Source organism: Hemitrygon akajei, chromosome 23 (assembly GCF_048418815.1).
Source record: "Hemitrygon akajei chromosome 23, sHemAka1.3, whole genome shotgun sequence".
NCBI classification, from domain to species: domain Eukaryota; kingdom Metazoa; phylum Chordata; class Chondrichthyes; order Myliobatiformes; family Dasyatidae; genus Hemitrygon; species Hemitrygon akajei.
This window is the reverse complement of record NC_133146.1, coordinates 20912233-20933232: the sequence shown is the minus strand read 5'-3', so window position 1 is coordinate 20933232 and position 21000 is coordinate 20912233. Positions and strand designations below refer to the sequence as shown.

The following is a 21000-nucleotide window of genomic DNA, read 5'->3' as shown; positions in this document are numbered from 1 at the left end:
TGACCAAGGCTGTAGTGTGCAAAGACAGTTTAAGATTCAGACTGGCTGGGTGCTCAGGCTGAGGAGTGCTGTAGTGTAGGTGGGACATTATCATTCGTCATCTGAGTTCACATCTGGTGGCTTATTAATCTAAAAGGCTTTTTTTGTTACAACTTCGCTCAACTGAGTAAGCATCACTTACACATTGGCCCAAGGTCTAACGTCAACCCATCTTAAACTCCATTGTTTACCAAAGGAGAGACTACTATCTCTTCACCACCACACGTCTCCCACGTTTCCTAATCCTGTCAAAAAGGGAGCTCAATATCCACCTATCTGCTTCTCATTATAAAGACATTTTGGGATAAAGTGATAGGGCATTGTTTGGGTAGCTTTAGACACCTTGTTACAGAAAAAAGTATTAAAAGGCAATGTGCAAAGAGTATAGAATCATCAGAATCATTCACACAAGAAAAAAATGTACATTTCTACAGAACAGAAAAAGGCTCTGTAAATCCCCTCCATCTTTTCCTAATTGGGTGAGACATTTTCTCCATCACACACAGTGTACTTAGTGATTTTATGGGTATTAAGGTTAAAGGCCCAATCCCATTGGGATCTGTATGAACACTGCCCAACACATTTCATAAGTCAAACATTGGAGTTTCATCCAGTCAGACCAGGCTGAAATTTTACCCAGAACTTCTCTGTCCCACACCCTTTTGTCTTCAGTACTTACCTGTACATATACTGGATTCCATTTAACTGGGCCAATGGTTAATCAGGGCAGCTACTTATTTGGAACAACTCTTAAAGAACAAAAACTAATCGAGAAAATAGCAAGGATTCCACTTGTTTATTTGGGACACCACACCATTTAATTAGGACAGGGACTAACTAGCATCAGTTGCTTGCACTGTGTAACCACTAGACACTACACTGTGCTTAGGGTGAACAGTTTTGAAATTACGACAGTGGCACGTATTTGTGTTCAAAAAGCAGTGATATTTGTCACTGATGGTTGGTGAGAAATGAACAGCAAGACAAATTAAAACTGTTTTGCTCACTGCCATTTCAAGCATTCAGGCTTGGAGATGCAAGGAACAACCAGAGGTGAAAATGAAATGACTTCATTACTTCACCAAGTTAGGAACTACAAAGAATTTGAAGACATCAACAATCATCTTGAATGTTACATTGAAACTGAAGATTTGGAAGATGCAATCGTCAAAAGCATTGTATGAAGTCAGACGACAATAAGTGCTTGTGCTGATTTTGTTAACTTTCTCAATCTAAAGAACACAGCAGCGTACACTGGATGAATTCCTCCAGCAATAACTGTTAGGAACTAACATAGAGCTTTATAATACTCTTGTAGTATTGGTAGTGTTCTAATTTGTTCTGTATTTCATTTAAATATGTAATTTGTTACTCGGTTAAAATTAGATTACCTTTTTTATACCTTTTTAACTACTTCTAGGAAACTTAAGGTAATTGGGGCAACCGCTTAATTGAGCCAAAATGTACCTTGGATAAACAGCACACCTCAATTGAAATGGGACTGTACTGTGTGTGACATATTCTATGTAACATTGAAGGCTGGTTTACAACAAAAATAATCCCCCCATGCCACCCTTCCCTCAACTGAGAGACTGTTCTTCACTCTCTTTGGGTTTTTACATCCCTGTGCCTCAATTAACTGGAATCCACTGTACTTTATCTAAACAAATCATTAGTTAAGGATATCATTTCTTCATTCTTCAAGTGATCCAGCAATTGTTTCAAAGGAGCATATTGGCACAGGGTTGATATACATCCCAGCATTACCAGCTTGTGTTTTGCTCTTGTCAAAGCTACATTTAATCTTCGCCAGTCCTTCAATAATTCTCCAAGCTTTAAGAAAGAAAGTTTGATAGAGTTATTGCCTACATTTTGTAAACCTATTCACATGCACATCACCCTGTAGTGCTGACACCCATAGCCATGAAGTACTTTGAGAGACTTGTGCTCTCACAGATTACGGCTATAATGCCACCTGATCTGGACAAACACCAATTTGCCTACCGGGCAAACCACTCCACAGAGGGTGCAATCACAACAGCCCTCCATATTGCTCTGACGCATTTAGAGGAACCGAACACTTATGTGAGGATGTTATTTGTGGACTTAAGTTCTGCATTTAACACAGTCATCAAACTGAACACTCTTGGCCTTGGTTCCTCCCTGTGCTCATGGGTCATGGACTTTCTCACAGACCGACTACAGCAAGTCAGAGTTGGTAAGCACACCTCCACCACCCTCATCTTAAAAGTAGGCACCCTGCTGGGCTGTGGGCTGATGAGCCCTATGCTCTACACACTCTTCACACATGACTGCACCCCCATCTATACCTCCAACTCCATAATTAAATTTGCCGACAATACCACAGTGGTTGGCCTGATCTCGGACAGGATGAAACAGCCTACAGGCTCGAGGTGGATCATCTGACAGTGCTGTAAGGACAACGACCTGGTCCTTAACACTTCTAAAACAAAAGAGATGATCATTGACTTCAGGAGATTAAAGGACAGAGTACACACCCCACTCCATATACATGGAGAGGTAGTGGAAAGTGTGTAAAACCTAAAGTTCCTTGGAGTTATGTTGTCAAAACAGCTGTCATGGACCAACAACACCTTGCTGCTTCTAAAAAAGGCACAACAAAGACTCTTCTTCCTCAGAAAGCTGAAACAGGCTAAACTCCCACAAAAGCTGTTGCTTAACTTCTACAGAAGCACAGTTGAAACCATCCTGACCAACAGCGCCACAGTGTGGTATGCTAGCTGCACAGCCGCTGAGTGACAAGACCTGCATCGTGTGGTGAAGGCGGCCCAGCGAATTGTCAGGATGGAGCTCCTAGGACTGGACACCATCTATTCCAGCAGACTCAGGAGGAAAGCAATCAGCATAACCAGAGACACCTCACACCCCGGCCACTCCATTTGACCCGCTGCCATCCAGCAAAAGGTTCAGGACACTAAAAGCCAGAACAAATAGACTAAGGAACAGCTTCTACCCCAGAGCTGTGGCATCCATCACACCACTCCCACAAAACAATGACTGAAACTGTGAGCAGACACATGCATACACAAGGACTCAAATACTTGCATTAACAGCACTTTGTGCATTTCTGTGATATTCTGGTGCTGCTGCAACTTATTTTCTGCTACTTATCTATTTAATACTGTTTTTCTATTGTCTTGTTTTTATCTACCGGCTTTATTTAATTGCTTGAGAGGAAGCCAAACGGAGTTTCATTGTACCTATGTATAATGACAATAAAGATCATTCAATTCAATTCAATGCACTAAAGAGAACTTGTAGCTTGCTGAAATGAGCAAATCAGGAACAATTACATTCAAATTACTATGCTGTTCAAATTAAAATCAAAAGCAAAATTCTGTAATGTGGACAGAGCAGAAGTTACTGTAAGCATAATGGGGGTTCAGAATGGTTATTCTTTGGTTTTTCTCTAGAATGACATCTGTTGTAATTAAGCAGGATTTTCAACATGAGCCAACATAAAGACAGACCAAGCCAAAGTGGGAGGATGTTAGCATTCTTTCACCACATTACACAACAGTTTACAGCACAGACATCATCTTACTCACCTTTCCTTCACTGTTACTCCTAACAAAGGACAAAATGATAACACTTTTGTCTCTGCCCTGGTACTTGTCCACCGTATTCACCTCAACAGCACTGAAAGCTTTGTCCCTCATCAGCAAAACTGAGATCGTCTTAAGCTGCTGTCTGTATGGTGCAATAATCCCAATATTACAAGGCTTGCATCCAGCCTGTTTACAAAATAACACAAGAATTAGCATTAGCATATCAATCACCTCCAATAACACTCTTGGCCACAGTTTACTTCCACCTTCAGCATTGCAGCCTATGTCATGCTGTGACCTGCACAATTGTTAAAAGGATAGCAAGTAGGTGAGATAAAAGAGATCAGAGTTTAGGAACACCAAATGCAGGCACAGGACAGAAAGAGAAGCTGGTGATTATCAGACATGATCAGATAAATACAAATAGCACTAAGTGTAATTGCACAAAGCTGTCTAACTTTTCAGATTCATTATTTCTATATTGTGTTTTTTTAAATCGCCGGTTCATTTTCTATTTTGTTGTGAGGGGAGCGTGTTTGGGGTAGATGTCCTGTTAGTTTTTTGTGCAGAAGGGGTGGGGTGGGGTCGATTTTCCTCTTCTGTTTCATGCAGGTGGAGTTTTTTTGGGGGGTGTGGGAGTTGATGATCGGGATGCCATTCTTCGCTTTAAAACGGGGGGGGGGGTTGGTGTTTCTCTCTGAATGACTTTCATGTTCTTTCTTTGTTTTGTGGCTATCTGGAGAAGACAAATTTCAGAGTTGTACATGGATACATGCTTTGATAATAAATAAATGAATCTTTGATGTGGAGGAAGGTTGGAGAAGGATGCTAAATCAAACCAAAGGCATTGATAGGAATAAGAATAATATTTGGTCACAGTCACAGAAGTTCTCTTTGTAATTACAGATATACCAGCATTCACACAGTGGTTGCTAGCAAGTATGCACGTACAATTTTAGTCACAAATTAGAGGCATTTCTATACTCCCTCACACGGTGATTTAATTTGAGCATTTCAGCTAACAATCAGAAACATGCTGCAGTTTAGGCAAATTAGCATTAATGGAACATTCTGGAATGTATAATTATACTCACTAGTGTTAAGAACACTTCACCTTGGTAAGGTGCATAAAGTTCTTTCAAAACCAGACAGACCTACCTTTATTAAAGCTGTTATCAAACAGTACACCAGATCAGCCTCAGTTACATTGCTCACTCCACACTGTTCTTCCGTCTCAGGGGCTGGAACCTTGGATAAACAGCACACCTCAATTGAAATGGGACTGTACTGTGTGTGACATATTCTATGTAACATTGAAGGCTGGTTTACAACAAAAATAATCCCCCCATGCCACCCTTCCCTCAACTGAGAGACTGTTCTTCACTCTCTTTGGGTTTTTACATCCCCGTCGTGTGCCCCAATGTCAGGCTCCTCTTCCCCTCTATTCCCCCTTCTGATCACTTTCGGCCACCTTTTCCCCCTCTTTAGCTGCCAAACCTTCAGCTACTTTCCTTTTAAACAAAGCTCTCATCTATCAAGTTGTACCACCTTGAAGTGTTTCCCTCCTTTCCTGCACAGTAAGTATGTAAATCATTTAAATATTACATGAACTTAGTGGGTGGGGATATTGGGCACTGAGCTGAGGAAGAAGGGTATAGGTCATTGAGCCAGATTAAGAGTATCTGTGTTAATTGATTTGCTAAGGTTCCTGATAACCATTACTGATATTCCTGCGCCTTGAGCGAGTAACGCCAGTATTAGTTTAACTTCAGAAAAACACAGAAGAAATTCCAAGGCTTTACCATACCTGTAGATGACACGAAGGATGATGGAGTTGTGGAGAGTACAGAAGTTTGTTGTAGGTTTCAACAGGAAATTGACAGGATGCAGAGCTGGACTGAGAAGTGGCAGGTGGAGTTCAACCCAGAAAAGTGAGGTGATTCACTTTGGAAGGTTGAAAATGAATGCAGAATACAGAGTTAAAAGCAGGAATCTTGGCAGTGTGGAGGAACAGAGGGATCCACATCCATTAATTCATCTAAGTTACAATGCAAGTTGATAGGTTGTTTAGAAGGTGTATAGTGTGTTCATTAGTCGGAAGACTGAGTTCCAGAGCCATCAGTAATATTGCAGCTCTATAAAATTCTGGTTAGACCACACATGGAATGTGTTTGGGTCTAGTCATCTCACTGTAAAAAGGAGGTGGAAGCTTTAGAGAGGCTCAGAGGAGATTTAGCAGGACTCTGCCTGTACCAGAGATCATGTCTTTATAAGAGTAAGTTGAGCAAGGGATTTTCTCTTTGGAGTGAATGAGCTAGAGAGGTGACTTAATGAAAGTGCACAAGATGGCAATAGGCATAGACAGCCAGACACTTTTTCCCACGGTGGAAATGGCAAACAACAGCATAATTCTAAGGTGATTGGAGGAAAGTATAGGGGGATTCAGAGGTAATTTTTTTTACACAGAAAGTGCTGGGAGAGGCAGATACTTTAGGGGCATTTAAGAAACTTTTAAAAAGGTGTATGATTGAGAGAAAAATGGAGGGCTATGTAGGAGGGAAGGGTTAGGTTGATCTTAGAGCAGGTTAAAAGATCGCACAGCTTCATGGGCTGAAGGGCCTATCCTGTGCTGTAACACCTTATGTTAACATTAAGTGTCATCTCACCTGTTCTGTGTTAAGGAAACAAACTGGATTATTTGGCTCCAGAGCACTCTTCAACCAGGAAGCCCCTGGAACATCTATGGCCAGTTCACACCACTTGGGCAGCTTTAACGTTGCAGACGCCACTTGTTCAGATCCACAGACTAACTTCCCCTGGTATATTAATGTATTACTGAGTGACATTATTGTTCTGTGGAGGTTGATAAAGCATTGTTAAAGGACTGTCAAAATGCTTTTAACAAACCACGTGTTTAATTCAAAGGTGGTACCTGTTCATTCTGTACTGAACATTTAGCTGAACCACAGCATCGGAATTTTTCTCCAGACGTTTAAACAAACTCTCGTCCATTCCCAGAGCTCTGCGGGTACAGAATGCATTGAAGGGTATCATGAGGATTGAACAAATGCACTGCTGTGATGAGAATGCATACTGGTGCTGCAGGTAATGCAGAATATTTTGATACTTGCATGAGGTGAAGTGGATGTTGTATATATTAGCAAATACAGGTAGGAGAGTAATTAAAAGTACTGCAGTGTGGATGGAGAAGGACTTCTGTAAATGCAGTGCAATGTGAATGATTTGCCTGAGGAGACAAGAGCAGTGACTGTATTTATATTTTGAGATACAGCACAGAATAAGCCTTTCTGGACCTTCGAGCCACACCGTTCGGCAACCCTCAATTTAACCCTAGCCTAATCACAGGACAATTTACAATGACCAATTAACCTACTAACCGGTATGTTTTTGGTCTGAGGGAGAAAACCAGAGCACCCAGTGCATGCCCACTCATTGCACAGGGAGGACACACAGACTGCTTACAGATGACAGAGGAACTGAACTCCAACACCCCAAGCTGTAATAGCATCACACTAACTGCTACACTACCATGGCACCTTGTAAAAGGCCTCTGGACAGACATTTCAATGAACAAGGAACATAGGGATGTGAAATTAATGCAAGCAAGCAGGATTAGCATTAAACCATAACACAAGAGCAAAATTATGCAACTCAGTCCATCAAGTCTGCTCATGGCTGATTTATTTTTCCTCTAAACCCCATTCTGCTGCCTTCTCCCCGTAATCTTATTCATTAAGAACCATCAACCTTCACTTTAAATACACCCAATGACTTGGCCTCCACAGCCGTCTGTAGCACAGAATTCCACTAATTCACCACCCACTAGCAATTTCTTCCCTATTTTCCCACAAGGTCCCAAGATAAACCTGTTCAAGCCCCAAAGATTTATCCAGTTTTCTGTGCTTTGAGGGCTCCAGAATCTCTTCTTTAGTAAAGTGTGCATGTTTTAAGATGCCATTATTCCCTTCCCCAAACCTGCACGGCCTTCACCATGGTTAATACAAATGAGAAATAATTATTTAAGACTTCAAACCTGTCCTGTGGCTCCACACATAAACATTCACAATGATCCTTAAGGGGACCCTTGCTCTTAATATAGAATCTCTTGGGATTTTCTTTACCTTATTTGCCAAAGCTATCTCCTGTCCTCTCATTTCCCTCTCAATTGTACACACACATCCCTTAAATTACCACACGACATTCACTTGATCACAGCTGTCTGTACCTAATATAATACTTTCATTTTGAACTTTCCCTATTTCACTTATAAAATTTCCCAGCCATGTCTCAACCTGCAAACACATCTGCCAATCAACATTTGCAAGTTCCTGTCCAATAGCCTTAACCCTATGCAGGACTTCAACTTGCGAACTTATCCCATCTTTTCCCATATCTATATTAAAACTAAGAGAATTCTGGTCACTGGTCCCAAGTGCTCCCCCACTTGCCCATCCTTTTTACCCCAGTACACAGTCTAATATTGCCAGTGTCTCAAAGGGCCAGTATAGGCTGATACAATAACAACTTTTAAATGACATGGGCTTAGAAGGCTATGGGCCAAACACTGGCAAATGGGACGAGCTTAGATGGGACATCTTGGTAGGCATGGACCAGTTGGGCTAAGAACCAGTTTCTGTGCTGTATAACCTTATGATATATTGCTTGAACAACCAGGTTCAAGAACAGCTAAACCCTTTACCAAACTGCCAGACAAAACCCTCATCACTAGAGTTTAGCAACAATATAACCACTTCAATCACTTTGTACTCTACAGGACTTTACTCATGTTCCAATTGTGTTTTTGTAAATATTGTGTATAATTTATCGTTAATATGTTTAAACTTGTGAATGCTGCTGATTATGAAGTCATGTGCATCTGACACTGCTGCAAGTATTTAATTTCACCTTTCCAAATGTGTACTTATACATACGAAAATAAACTCAACTTTGACTTTATGAAAGCTTTACTGAACACACTTAACAAATTCCATCCCATCCAAACCCTTTGTAGTCCCAGTCACCATGATCAAAATTAAAATCACCTACTCTTGCAATCCAGGTATTTACAGATTATCTTGCAATTCATCTAGATCCAGTTGAGGTCTTACCTGGCATGTGAACTCTGAATGACAGGTGGTAATTGCTGATGATCTCCCACCAATACAAACCGATCCGCAGCAAACAAGGGGCCCAAGCAGATCAACTGATTGATCTGGGCTGCCTCATCCACAATACAAAAATCAAAACGTCTTTGACCGAATAAGGGATGTTTCATTCCCATACACGTTGTTGCAACCACCAGCTGAAACATAATCAACACCTTTCTGTCATTACATAGGCAGATTATATCCATCTAAACACCAAAAATTAACCCTAGTTAAATTAACAAGTTCCTTCGTGCATAGAGTGACAGAATGGTTTTGTGAGTAAGATTTGGAGGAGGTAAACAAATACGAATAGTGAAAACATAGGAGGACAATACTTACGTTGTACCTTAGTGATTGATACTGAGGTTATTTCTGCAAAAAAGTACTTAATCTGAACACAAGGAATTATAACTGCACTCTGAGTTTATTGGTGCACAGAAAGTTAGGGATGAGCAAACAATGATACCTGAGATTACAAGAGGGCATAGACTATGAACTTGGAAAATGCTATTAAGTAGGGGAAATGAGAGTACATGTGGCAGGAGGATATGTAGTAGTGGCAGTTCAATGTGGCTCTGGGGAACTGCTACATTTTAGAAAACAGATACATCATTCAGGAACATAGTAATAATAATGCTATTGTAACATACATATTATTACATGAGTAGACAACAAGAGGTGAAAGTAGTGGGATTAAAAGTTAGAAACTGAAGGTTGAAAGCACATACGGGGAGGGAAGAAGTGGAACAAGGAGGAAGAGAACATGCGCTTTCATATGGAAAGCCAACACAACGGCACACAGCCACACCATTTACATGGATCATGAGGATAGTCAAAATAAGCTTGTACGAATGAGCCAGAGGGTAGAATGCATGCATGAGTGACACTTTAACATAAAGGATAAGAGCCAGGGGGAGAGAGAGGGGGGAGGGGAGGAGAGAAAGGGAAAATGTGGTTATGTTTCTATAACACTGCACTGCAGAAGAACAAAGTCTTCTGGGAGTGGGAAATTCCAACAAACTTTTGGATAACCTTAAGCTTTCAGGGGATTGAACAAAAGAAAGCAATGGAACAATTAAGTGCAATAGAGGCAACAAAAATATTTGTAACGGATTCTTCTGGTATGTTTTTTGGACCAGAGTGATGAGAAGTTTAGTTATAATCAGAGTTTACTCTATAAGAACAGTGCCAACTCTGCAATTTCTAACTTTCAATACAATGAAATAACCAGAAAGTTAAATTTTACCATATGTCGAGAATATACTATTGATTTTGAAAGCTGCCCATAAGTATATAATTTTTTTTTAAATCAAAAGGTAACTTTATTAGAAACTTTGATAAACTTCTACAGATGTGTAGTAGAGTATATTGACTGGCTGCATCACAGCCTGGTATGGAAACATCAATGCCCTTGAACAGAAAATACTACAAAAAGTAGTGGATATGGACCAGTTCATCATAGGTAAAGCCCTCCCAATCATTGAACACATCTACATGAAATGCTGTCACAGGAAAGCAGCCTCCATGACCAGGGACTCCTCCCTCCCCACCTCTAAGACTTGGACTCTTCTCACTGATGTCATCAGGAAAAAGGTATAGGAGCCTCTGTACACACACCACCAGGTTCTAAAACAGTTATTACCCCTCAGCCATCAGGCACTTGAACCAAAAAGGATAACTTCACTTGCCCCATCAGTGAAATGTTCCCACAACAAGAGGACACATTCCAAGGACTCTTCATCTCATGTTCTCAATATTTATTGCTTATTTATTTATTATCATTGTTAACTCTTCTTTTTGTATTTCCTCAGCATCTTGTCTTCTGCACTCTGGTTAAATGCCCCAATTGGATGGTCTTTCTTTGATTCTAATTATTCTATAGATTTATTGAATATGCCCACAAGAAAATGCATCTCAGGGTTGTATGTGGTGACATAAATGAACTTTGATTCAAACAAACCGATTCAGTGGACTGGGCAGTATCTGTGGAGTTGAAGGAATGATTGACCTCCTGGGTTGAAACACTGCATTATAAGCCCACAGATGCCACTCAACTCTTGAGTTTCTCTAGCAGCTTTTTTTTTGCTCCAGATTACAGCATCTGCCATCTTTTTTGTCCCCATAATCATACTGATTACTTGGGTCAGCAGTTGTTAAGTAGTTTTACATTTTGTGATGATGGCAAACATTGAAGAGCAATAAAGAAGTTTATCTGGTGCAGGATCCTGATCTTTGAATTCAGGAGAACACTTATATATTCTTCATTTGAAGATGTCACCATGCCATTAACCTTATATTCAGGCTATAAACATAAGACATTCCTGAACAGTCAGTACCTAAAATATATCATCTAAAGCTTTCTATTGGGAAATCATTGTTTTCACTTCAAGTCACAAGTGGCCTTGGACATTTGAATGAAGGAAGGAAACAACAATGAAAAGTGAAACAGCAATTACTTTAATCTTCATCAGAGTGCAAGATAGATGAGAACAAGACCATGCTAATCTGCTTGCATTCCACACAGAAACGTGAGAAACCAGCCTGTGGAACTCTCACTACAGCACACAACTTGAACAATCAAGGTCTTTACACTTACTTCACTCTCGTACAGCCCTTTCAGCTCAGCCAGACTCCGGATGGATCTTCTTTTGCAGATATCCTCATCAGTAAATTTCTGGATATCAGAGTGAACCTTCTGCTTCCGGCCCAAACGCAGGAAGCCCACTTTGAATCTAACCAGCTTCAATAAAATGTTATCCACAGCCGAATGGGTGTAGCTGGTCAGGAGGACGCTGAAACCACAGGCATAAAGAATCCGCACCTTGTCAAAAAGCAGAAAAATAACCACTTAAGTACATCTGCAAAGTAACAACTAAACTAATTATTTTATTAAAATAAAGGGAAAATAGATTTGATGAAGAATCATCAACCTGGAATGTGGACTCTTCAGCTCTCCACAGAAGCTGCTTGATCTGCTGTGAATCCCCAACATTTTCCACTTTTATAACAGACAAATACAACAAGTAATAAAACTAAAACAAGTGGTATCTTAAGAACCACTCGCAGTTCCCACTGCAATAGGAGGAAATGCAACCCACTGAGTAAACACCACCAGTGACAAACGAAAGGTGTCATCCCAACATGTCAACTTCCTTTCCCTCTATAGAATCTGCCTGCACTGAACTCCTCCAGCATTTTGTGTGTAATATCAATCACAATTTCCATGATAATTATATGTCAATTTGAGTTATCAAGGCTTACAGATCAAAATTTTTTAGATGCAGATAAGGCATAACCTATCTGAATGCTAAATTAGCATTGAAAAATTGAGTGACAACTAACCTAACAAGCCAAAGCAACTATCTTTGTTTGATTCCTTAATGATGCTGGTTAACCCGCCTTACCAGAGTGCAGATAGTGGTAGTCTTCCCTGTCCCAGGCATGCCCACAATCAACGTGTAATCCTTTGACAACAGCACCCGTTTCATTGCTTGTTTCTGAGGTTTGTTCAGGCCTTGAATATAAAGAAAAATATTGGATCAGATAAACAAGAAAATGAATCTCAAGGTAGTATATCAAAGTTCAAAGTAAATTTATTATCCAAGTACATATATGTCACTATATACTACCCTGAGATCCATTCTCTATACATATATGTGGCTTGATAAATTTTACTTTGACTTTGATCAAAGGCCCGCTTCAGTAAATTATCAATTGCAAAGGGAAGATAACTGCAGGTGGAGCATGGAATTAGGTACAGCATGAAGGAATGTGGCAGCAATTGTAGATAAGGAGAGGCAGGGAAGGTAGTCCAAAGAAATAGGAGAGATAGATAATTGAGATGAGTTGGAGGGGTGAACATAAGCACTGGGGATTGAGTATAGGGGAAAAGTGAAGCTGACTTCTGGGGAAGTGCAAGACTCACAGTGAGCCCCAAAGAAAGATCAAAATGAGCACTGGAAATGAGTGAGTGACAGGGTTATGGGAGGCACTGAGAGCCTCAAGGGCACTAGGACAGTGGGTTGCTGAAGACTGGATTGATGTGTAAATCTTAGAGGAAGACATGAAAACTCCGAGGAGGAAATTGTATTTCAGCTCTGAGGAGGTTGGGGAGGGAGGGGTAAGATAGATACAATTTCTTCCCCGGAGCCATACAGTGGCATGCAAAAGTTTGGGCACCCCTGGTCAAAATTTCTGTTACTATGAATAGAAGATGAACTAATCTCCAAAAGTCATAAAGTTAAAGATGAAACATTCTTTTCAACATTTTAAGCAAGATTAGTGTATTATTTTTGTTCTGTACAATTTTAGAGTGGAAAAAAGGAAAAGAGCACCATGCAAAAGTTTGGGCACAAGAGATTTGAGCTCTCATAACTTTTACCAAGGTCTCAGACCTTAATTAGCTTGTTAGGGCTATGGCTTGTTCACAATCATCGTTAGGAAAGGCCAGGTGACACAAATATCAAAGCTTTATAAATACCCTGACTCCTCAAACCTTGTTCCAACAATCAGCAGCCATGGGCTCCTCTAAGCAGCTGCCTAGCACTCTGAAAATTAAAATAAATGACGCCCACAAAGCAGGAGAAGGCTATAAGATAGCAAAGCATTTTCAGGTAGCCGTTTCCTCAGTTCGTAATGTAATTAAGAAATGGCAGTTAACAGGAACGGTGGAGGTCAAATTGAGGTCTGGAAAACCAAGAAAACTTTCCAAGAGAACTGCTTGTAGGATTGCTAGAAAGGCAAACCAAAACCCCCCTTTGACTGCAAAAGACCTTCAGGAAGATTTAGCAGACTTTGGAGTGGTGGTTCACTGTTCTACTGTGCAGCAACACCTGCACAAATATGACCTTCATGGAAGAGTCACCAGAAGAAAACCTTTCCTGCGTACTCACCACAAAATTCAGCATCAGAAGTTTGCAAAGGAACATCTAAACAAGGCTGATACATTTTGGAAACAAGTCCTGTGGACTGATGAAGTTAAAATAGAACTTTTTGGCCACAATGAGCAAAGGTATGTTTGGAGAAAAAAGGGTGTAGAATTTCATGAAAAGAACACCTCTCCAACTGTTAAGCATAGGGATGGATCGATCATGCTTTGGGCTTGTGTCGCAGCCAGTGACACGAGGAACATTTCACTGGTAGAGGGAAGAATGAATTCAATTAAATACCAGCAAATGCTGGAAGCAAGCATCACACTGTCTGTAAAACAGCTGAAGATGAAAAGAGGATGGCTTCTACAACAGGATAATGATCCTAAATATACCTAAATATAAGCCGAAGGTTTTCCCATGGCTCTCACAGTCCCCCGACTTAAACGTCATCGAAAATCTGTGGATAGACCTCAAAAGAGCAGTGCATGCAAGACGGCCCAAGAATCTCAAAGAACTAGAAGCCTTTTGCAAGGAAGAATGGGCGAAAATCCCCCAAACAAGAACTGAAAGACCCTTAGCTGCCTACAGAAAGCGTTTACAATCTGTGATACTTGCCAAAAGGGGTGTTACTAAGTACTAACCATGCAGGGTGCCCAAACTTTTGCTTTGGGCCCTTTTTCTTTTTTGTTATTTTGAAACTGTAAAAGATGGAAATAAAAATGTAATCTTGCTTAAAATATTAAAGAAATGTGTCAGCTTTAACTTTATGCCTTTTGGAAATCAGGTCATTTTTTACTCGCTTAGCTATTCACAGTAACAGAAATTTTGACCAGGGGTGCCCAAACTTTTGCATACCACTGTAAAATTACCTAGTCTCAATGGCCACTTTAATCGGTACACCTGTACATTAATGCAAATATCTAATTAGCCAATCATGTAGCAGCAACTGAATGCATAAAAGCATGCAGACACGGTCAAGAGGTTCAGTAGTAGTTCAGACCAAACATCAGAATGTGGAAGAAATGTGATCTCTGTGACTTTGACCATGAAATAATTGTTGATGCCAAATGGGGTGGTTTGAGTATCTCAGAAACTGATCTCTTGGGATTTTCACACACAACAGTATCTACAGTTTATTAAAAATGGTGCAATAAACAAAATGGCCTCTGACCTCTCAAGTTTCAAGCTAACAGGAAGGCAACAATACCTCAAATGACCACGCATTTCAACAGCAGTGTGCAGAAGAGCAACTCTGAACATACAACATGTCAAACCTTGAAGTAATGGGCTACAAAAGCAGAAGATCATGAACAGAGACTCTGGCCAATTTATTAGGTACAGGAGGTATGTAATAAAGTGGTACTGAGTGCAGTGTTGCAAGTGTGGCCTCACCATTTTCCTGTACAAATGTAAAAAAAACCTCATTTCTAAACCAACCCTCTTGACTTAAAACCAATTCAAGAAGACTGATTGCATCCTGAGTGCTCAAAACTGAGAAATGACATAAATTGTGACTGCCTGTAACCAAAAGAAATCTGAAGGTTGTATAAATTATATATATTTCGATATAAAATGCACTTTGAATCATTGAATTGACAGCAGGTTCCTGCAGTTTTTTTTAATGATGTAGGACTTCTCCCCGCCCTCCCCCCCACCCATTTGGCTCAGCAAGCTCATGCCAACTTTAAGAGCAATTGTATTCCCCTATTTTCTCCAATTCTGTCTCATGTCCATTAACTCAACTCTCCTCTGATTCGATAATCAGGGCTAATTTAGGTCTTTGAAGCATGAGAAAAAAGTGGAGCACCTGAGGGAAACCCACGTAGTTACAGGGAATACGTGTAAACTCCGTGCAGACTGAACCACTACGTTACCCAAATTCATTTTGTTAACACCAAGTTAATGGTTGTTGTTAATTTCACACTAATACCAACAGAGTCATTAACAATATGAAATAGTCAGACTACCTCTCAAAATATTAGCCACTGTTTCCTTTGTTTCAGGTGGGAGTACAGTGCTCAGATAAGGAACGAACTGTGGTGGCCTCAGTCCTACGATGAGTTCTCGAAGCTTATCACTGAAGAAATAGAGAACAGCTCATCATTTTCTCTGTACATTATTCCTCAATGATAAATAACAGTAAACAAATTAGAAAAGTCATTTTAATTTTGGAATGATATTTGAAAGGTGCCCCTCAACATTTTGAGACAATAAGCAGGGTGCTTTTCTTTGATCCAGACTGTACTCACAGAACAGGAAATGAGGCAATACACAAGGAATTATTTGGTCAGAAATTAGATGGTGTTGTTTTCTGTCTTTAACCATTCCGTTACCAGTCAAATGTTACACTCAAACCTGGTACAGTAAAATTACACTTCAGTAGATGCTTTTGAAAATCCAAATATACAACTGGCTTCTTATTTCCTGCCAATTCCATCCTTCTAGAACACAAATCAAATTGCTAACCAAAACTACCTAATTATGTTATGCTTTTCAAAGTCCCCTTTTATAATTTTCTTAATTCGGTATTTGGGACTTGCCTGTAGACTGATGTTTGGATACTAGTCTTTAATCCTGTGCTTCTTTAATTTTCCCTTTCTTCAATAGCAATGTTACATTTGCTGTTTTCCAAGAATCTAGGAAATTATGGAAGATAGCAACAAATGCATGCACAGCCAGACAGGCAAGCAGATGAACTCCAAACATAGATTAATACACGGGACAAGGATATTTAAACCTATTACCAAAACTGGATTCAGGGAAGGGCAAGACTGGCAGCTCAATGTTCCAAAGCTCTGAAGCAGCAACACTATATTCTATGTTGCTTTAATTTTCATTACCTTAATGTACGTAAGTATGGCAGGATCTGCATGGATGGTATGCAAACAGCAGCTTTTCACTCCATCTCAGTACACACGACAGTGATAAAACAACACCAATAACAGTTGCTACAGGTACAGATGGAGGTACGGTGAGTTGCTTTTCTGATTAGGGAGAGCATCACACTGCTACCGAAAAGAAAACATTCCTGGGTATCGTCCTGCGAGACTGCATGGGTAAGATTTAGAAATAAGAGGGGGTGATCACTTTGATGAGACAGTACGGTAGAACACACTCTGAATAGTCAACACGAATTAGAGGAACAAATACATAGACAGCTGTAAAAATAATAGTGGGTGTATTTATCTCCCCTTATATTGACTAGGTTTGCCCTAGTCCAAAGTGATTTGGGCAAAATTTTTTAAGTGTATCCAACAAAGATGTCACAAGCAATACAGAGATAACCCCACCAAAGGGGCAACACTCAACCTTCTGATAAGAATTGAGGCAAGGAAAGTGGCTGAAGTGTCAGTGAGGGTGCACTTCGGGAACAGTGATCATAATTCTATTAGTTTTTAAATAGTTCTGTTAAAAGACAGAAGGAGTCTAATAGTTAAAACCCTAAATTGGGTAAAGGTTATTTTAAGTAAATTGATTGGGAGTGTCTGCCAGCAGGTAAAGGACCATCTGGCAAATGGAGGGTTTTTAAAAGGTAGATAGGGAGAGCTTAGGGCTAATATATTCCTGTCAAAGGACAGGGGTGCCAGAATTAGAGCACAAGGGAATTAGTCTGAGGTCAAGAAAAAGGAGGAGACATACGTCAGGTGGGAGTAGGTGACTCTTTTGCGTACAATGCATGGAGGAGTGCCCTTGGGAGGGAAATCAGGAGGGCGAAAAGAGGACACAAGATATCCTTGTAAAATAAGGTAAAGAAAAATTGTAGAAAATTCCATAAGTATGTTAAGTGCTAAAATGTAACTAGGGAGAGAATAGGTTCCTTTAAGGATCAGTGTGGTCATCTATGTGAGGAGCCATGGGAGATGGGCAAGGTATTAAATGAATACTTCTCAAACGCATTTACCATAGAGAAGGTCAGTGAAGCTAATGAATTCAGGGAAGAGAACAATGGTGACCTAAACCATATCCACATTAAAAGAGAGAAGGAGCTGTCAGTTTTTGAACACACAAAGGCAGTTAAATCCCTAGAGCATGTCTAAGTGTATCCTAGGACATTTAGGGAAGCTAGGGAAAAAATTGCTGGAGCCTTGGCAGAAAATTGTATCAATATTAGCCATAGGTGACATGCCAGAAGACTGGAGCATACTTATTGTGCCTTTATTTCAGATATCTGTACTTCTGTCACACATGTAGTATCTGTGGTAAACCATGTATACCTGTCTGGACACGCTCCTCTGCTGACTGCTCCTGTGGCTCCTCCCACAGACCCCTGGATAAAGGTGATTGTGTCACTGCTCCTCCCACAGTCCAGGGCAGTCATCCAGCATGAACATGCTCCGTTTTACTGCTAATAAAAGCCTTTCAGTATTTACTCTACTTCCAGTCTTTTGGAGTTATTGACAGTGCATCAGTATCTGTATCCTGGAACATTGAGGTGCCAGGCCTGCCTTCTTTCAGCCATGTTTCTGTCATGGCTGGAACATACCAGTCAGATCATGTTCCGAATTCATCTAGCTTACCTGGTATACCTTGAGCATTGAAATAAATGCAGTTTAGCAGGCTATTCATTTCCCTGCTTTCATTGTGCCCTGACTATCCTGACTACTAGACTTTCACTCATTGATTCCCTAAGGTTGTTATAGCCAGGGGTGGTAATGGGGACAAGCTCCCACTACCTTTTAAATGCTCCTAATGGTATGCGCCTCAAATAGCCTCTGACAGCCAAGTCCAACTCCTGGCCTTAGCTACTAAGCCTGGCGGAACCATTTCTACTGACTGGAGAAGAGTCAAAAGCAGGTTACTGGCTTCTTAAAACCAGTTGCTTTGGACAGATGGGCTTGTCAGCCATGGATGGCAGCTCAGCTAGAAGGAAAACTCTGATCCCAAACCTTCCCTGCCTTGTAGCTCTACCCACTCATGGGGAAGGCTACGGGAGTAAACCCAGAGGGAAAAATCTGGAGCTGGAGTCCATGATGACTGGCAACCCCTACGACACTGCTGGTATCAAACTGTATTAGTCTCTGACATTCCTTTGGGTTCATCAGATGTGTGGAGAGGGGGTGCTTGTTACATGGGCAACAGCTTGCTCTCCCTATCGTACGTTAACTGATGGAAACCTTCACCTTACTCACTGGTTACTGCTTTATCTCAAGACTTGCTCCTGCTCCCCACGCCAATCTAATTTAAACCATCCCATGTGGCACTTGCAGATTTCCCTGCAAGGACACTGTCCCTCTCTGGTTCAAGTCTCTCATACAGGTCGCCTCTACCCTAGAAGAGATCCCAATGGCCTAAGAACCTGATGCCCTGCTCCCTGCACAAGCTCCTCTGCCACAAATTCTATTTCTGACCACCCTAGCACATGGCATCAGGAATAATAGAGATCACTACTTTTGAACCTCATCCTTTGCTCTACCAATTAAGATTAAAGATAACTTCATTTGTCACATATACACTGAAACATAGAGTGAAGTGCATAGTTTGCATTACATTATATCGGTGAGGATTAGCAATTGGTACATAGCTCTTAAATCTCCCCCTTGAGAATTTTCTGCAGCCACTCAGACATCCTTGACCTTGGCAGCCAGGAAGCAACACACCACCCTGGCCTTCCTTCTGCAGCTTCATAATCTCCTGACTGCCCCCCTCACTATTGAGACTCCTACCACTATTGTCCTGAGTGCATCCTTACCCTCTGAGTTTCAGAGCTGGTCACAATGCCAGGGACCTGACTACTACTGCTGGATAGCTTGGGGTTGTTTTCGTTGGCGAAGCAACCTGAAGAAGTTGATGGGGTTGGGATGCTTGGTGAGAAATTTCTTCCAATAGTAGAGATGTCAAAAAGCAGAGGACTTTTTTTTTTTAAAAAAAAAGGTATTACTCCTCAATTTATGAAGCCAATCTCATACTTGTTTAACAGCTGCTCACTATATCTCCATATAGCTGTACACATACTCCTGTCCTTTTCCTGCTCCTTTTGAGAACAATTAATTTAAATGTCTACATAAGATTACATCAGCCATATTTGCTCATCGTAACAGTCTGCAATTTCAACACTAGTCTCCTTCAAGGTCCGAGGAAATACCCTGTCAGGTCCTGGGGATTTAACTACTCTGATTTGCCTCAAGATAGCAAGCACCTCCTCCTCTTCAATCTGTATAGGTTCCGTGACCTCACTACTTGTTTGCCTTATTTTCATTGACTCCATGCCAGTTTCCTTAGTAAATACAGATGCAAAAAAGATCTCCCCCATTTCTTTTGGTTCCATACATAGCAGACCACTCTGATCTTCAAGAGGTCCAATTTTATCCCTTACTATCCTTTTGCTCTTAATATACCTGTAGAAGCTCTTTGGGTTATCCTTCACCTTGACTGCCAAAGCAACCTCATGTCTTCTTTTAGCCCTCCTGATTTCTTTCTTAAGTTTTTTTTGCACTTTTTATACTCCTCAAGTACCTTATTTGCTCCCTCTTTCCTATACATGTCATACATCTCTCTCTTCTTCTTTATCAGAGTTCCAATATCCCTAGAGAACCAAGGTTCCTTATTCTTATTCACTTTGCCTTTAATCCTGACAGGAACATACAAACTCTGCACTCTCAAAATTTCTCCTTTGAAGGCCTCCCACTTACCAACGACATCCTTACCAGAGAACAACCTGTCCCAATCCACGCTTTTTAGATTCTTTCTCATTTCTTCAAATTTGGCCTTTTTCCATTTTAGAACTTCAACCCGAGGACCAGATCTATCTTTATCCATGATCAATTTGAAACTAATGGTGTTATGATCACTGGAACCAAAGTGTTCCCCTACACACACTTCTGTCACCTGTTCTAACTCGTTTCCTTATAATAGGAGATCTAATATTGCATTCTCTGTAGTCCGTACCTCTGTACATTGATTTAGAAAACTTTCCTGAACACATTTTACAAACTCTAACCCGTCTAGACCTTTAACAGTATGGGAGTCCCAATCAATACGTGGAAAATTAAAATCCCCTACTATCACAAATTTATGTTTTCTGCAGATGTCTGCTACTCTCTGCAGATTTGCTCCTCCAATTCTCGCTGACTATTGGGTGGTCTGGAAACAACGCCATTAATGTGGTCATAACATTTCTGTTTCTCAGCTCCACCCATATGGCCTTGGTAGACAAGCCCTCTAATCTGTCCTGCCTGACCACTGCTGTAACATTTTCTCAGATTAGCAATGCCACCTCCCCACCCTTCATCCCTCTGCCTCTATCATGTCTGAAACATTGGAACCCTGGAACATTAAGCTGCCAGTCCTGCCCCTCCTGTAGCCAAGTTTCACTAATGGCTACAATATCATAAT

General features: G+C 40.7%; 1 protein-coding gene across 1 annotated transcript in view; it reads right to left on the bottom strand.

Annotated features, from left to right (window-relative positions):
• dna2 (DNA replication helicase/nuclease 2) overlaps positions 1 to 21000 on the bottom strand; it is an 86581-nt gene that overhangs the window by 329 nt on the left and 65252 nt on the right. The window contains exons 13-21 of the mRNA XM_073027155.1: positions 15636 to 15745; positions 12202 to 12311; positions 11394 to 11618; positions 8759 to 8952; positions 6562 to 6651; positions 6296 to 6482; positions 4788 to 4877; positions 3630 to 3815; positions 1726 to 1872 (exon numbers count right to left, since the gene is read on the bottom strand). Coding sequence (XP_072883256.1) covers positions 1726 to 1872; positions 3630 to 3815; positions 4788 to 4877; positions 6296 to 6482; positions 6562 to 6651; positions 8759 to 8952; positions 11394 to 11618; positions 12202 to 12311; positions 15636 to 15745 — 1339 coding nt within the window. The remainder of the gene's footprint in view (positions 1 to 1725; positions 1873 to 3629; positions 3816 to 4787; positions 4878 to 6295; positions 6483 to 6561; positions 6652 to 8758; positions 8953 to 11393; positions 11619 to 12201; positions 12312 to 15635; positions 15746 to 21000) is intronic.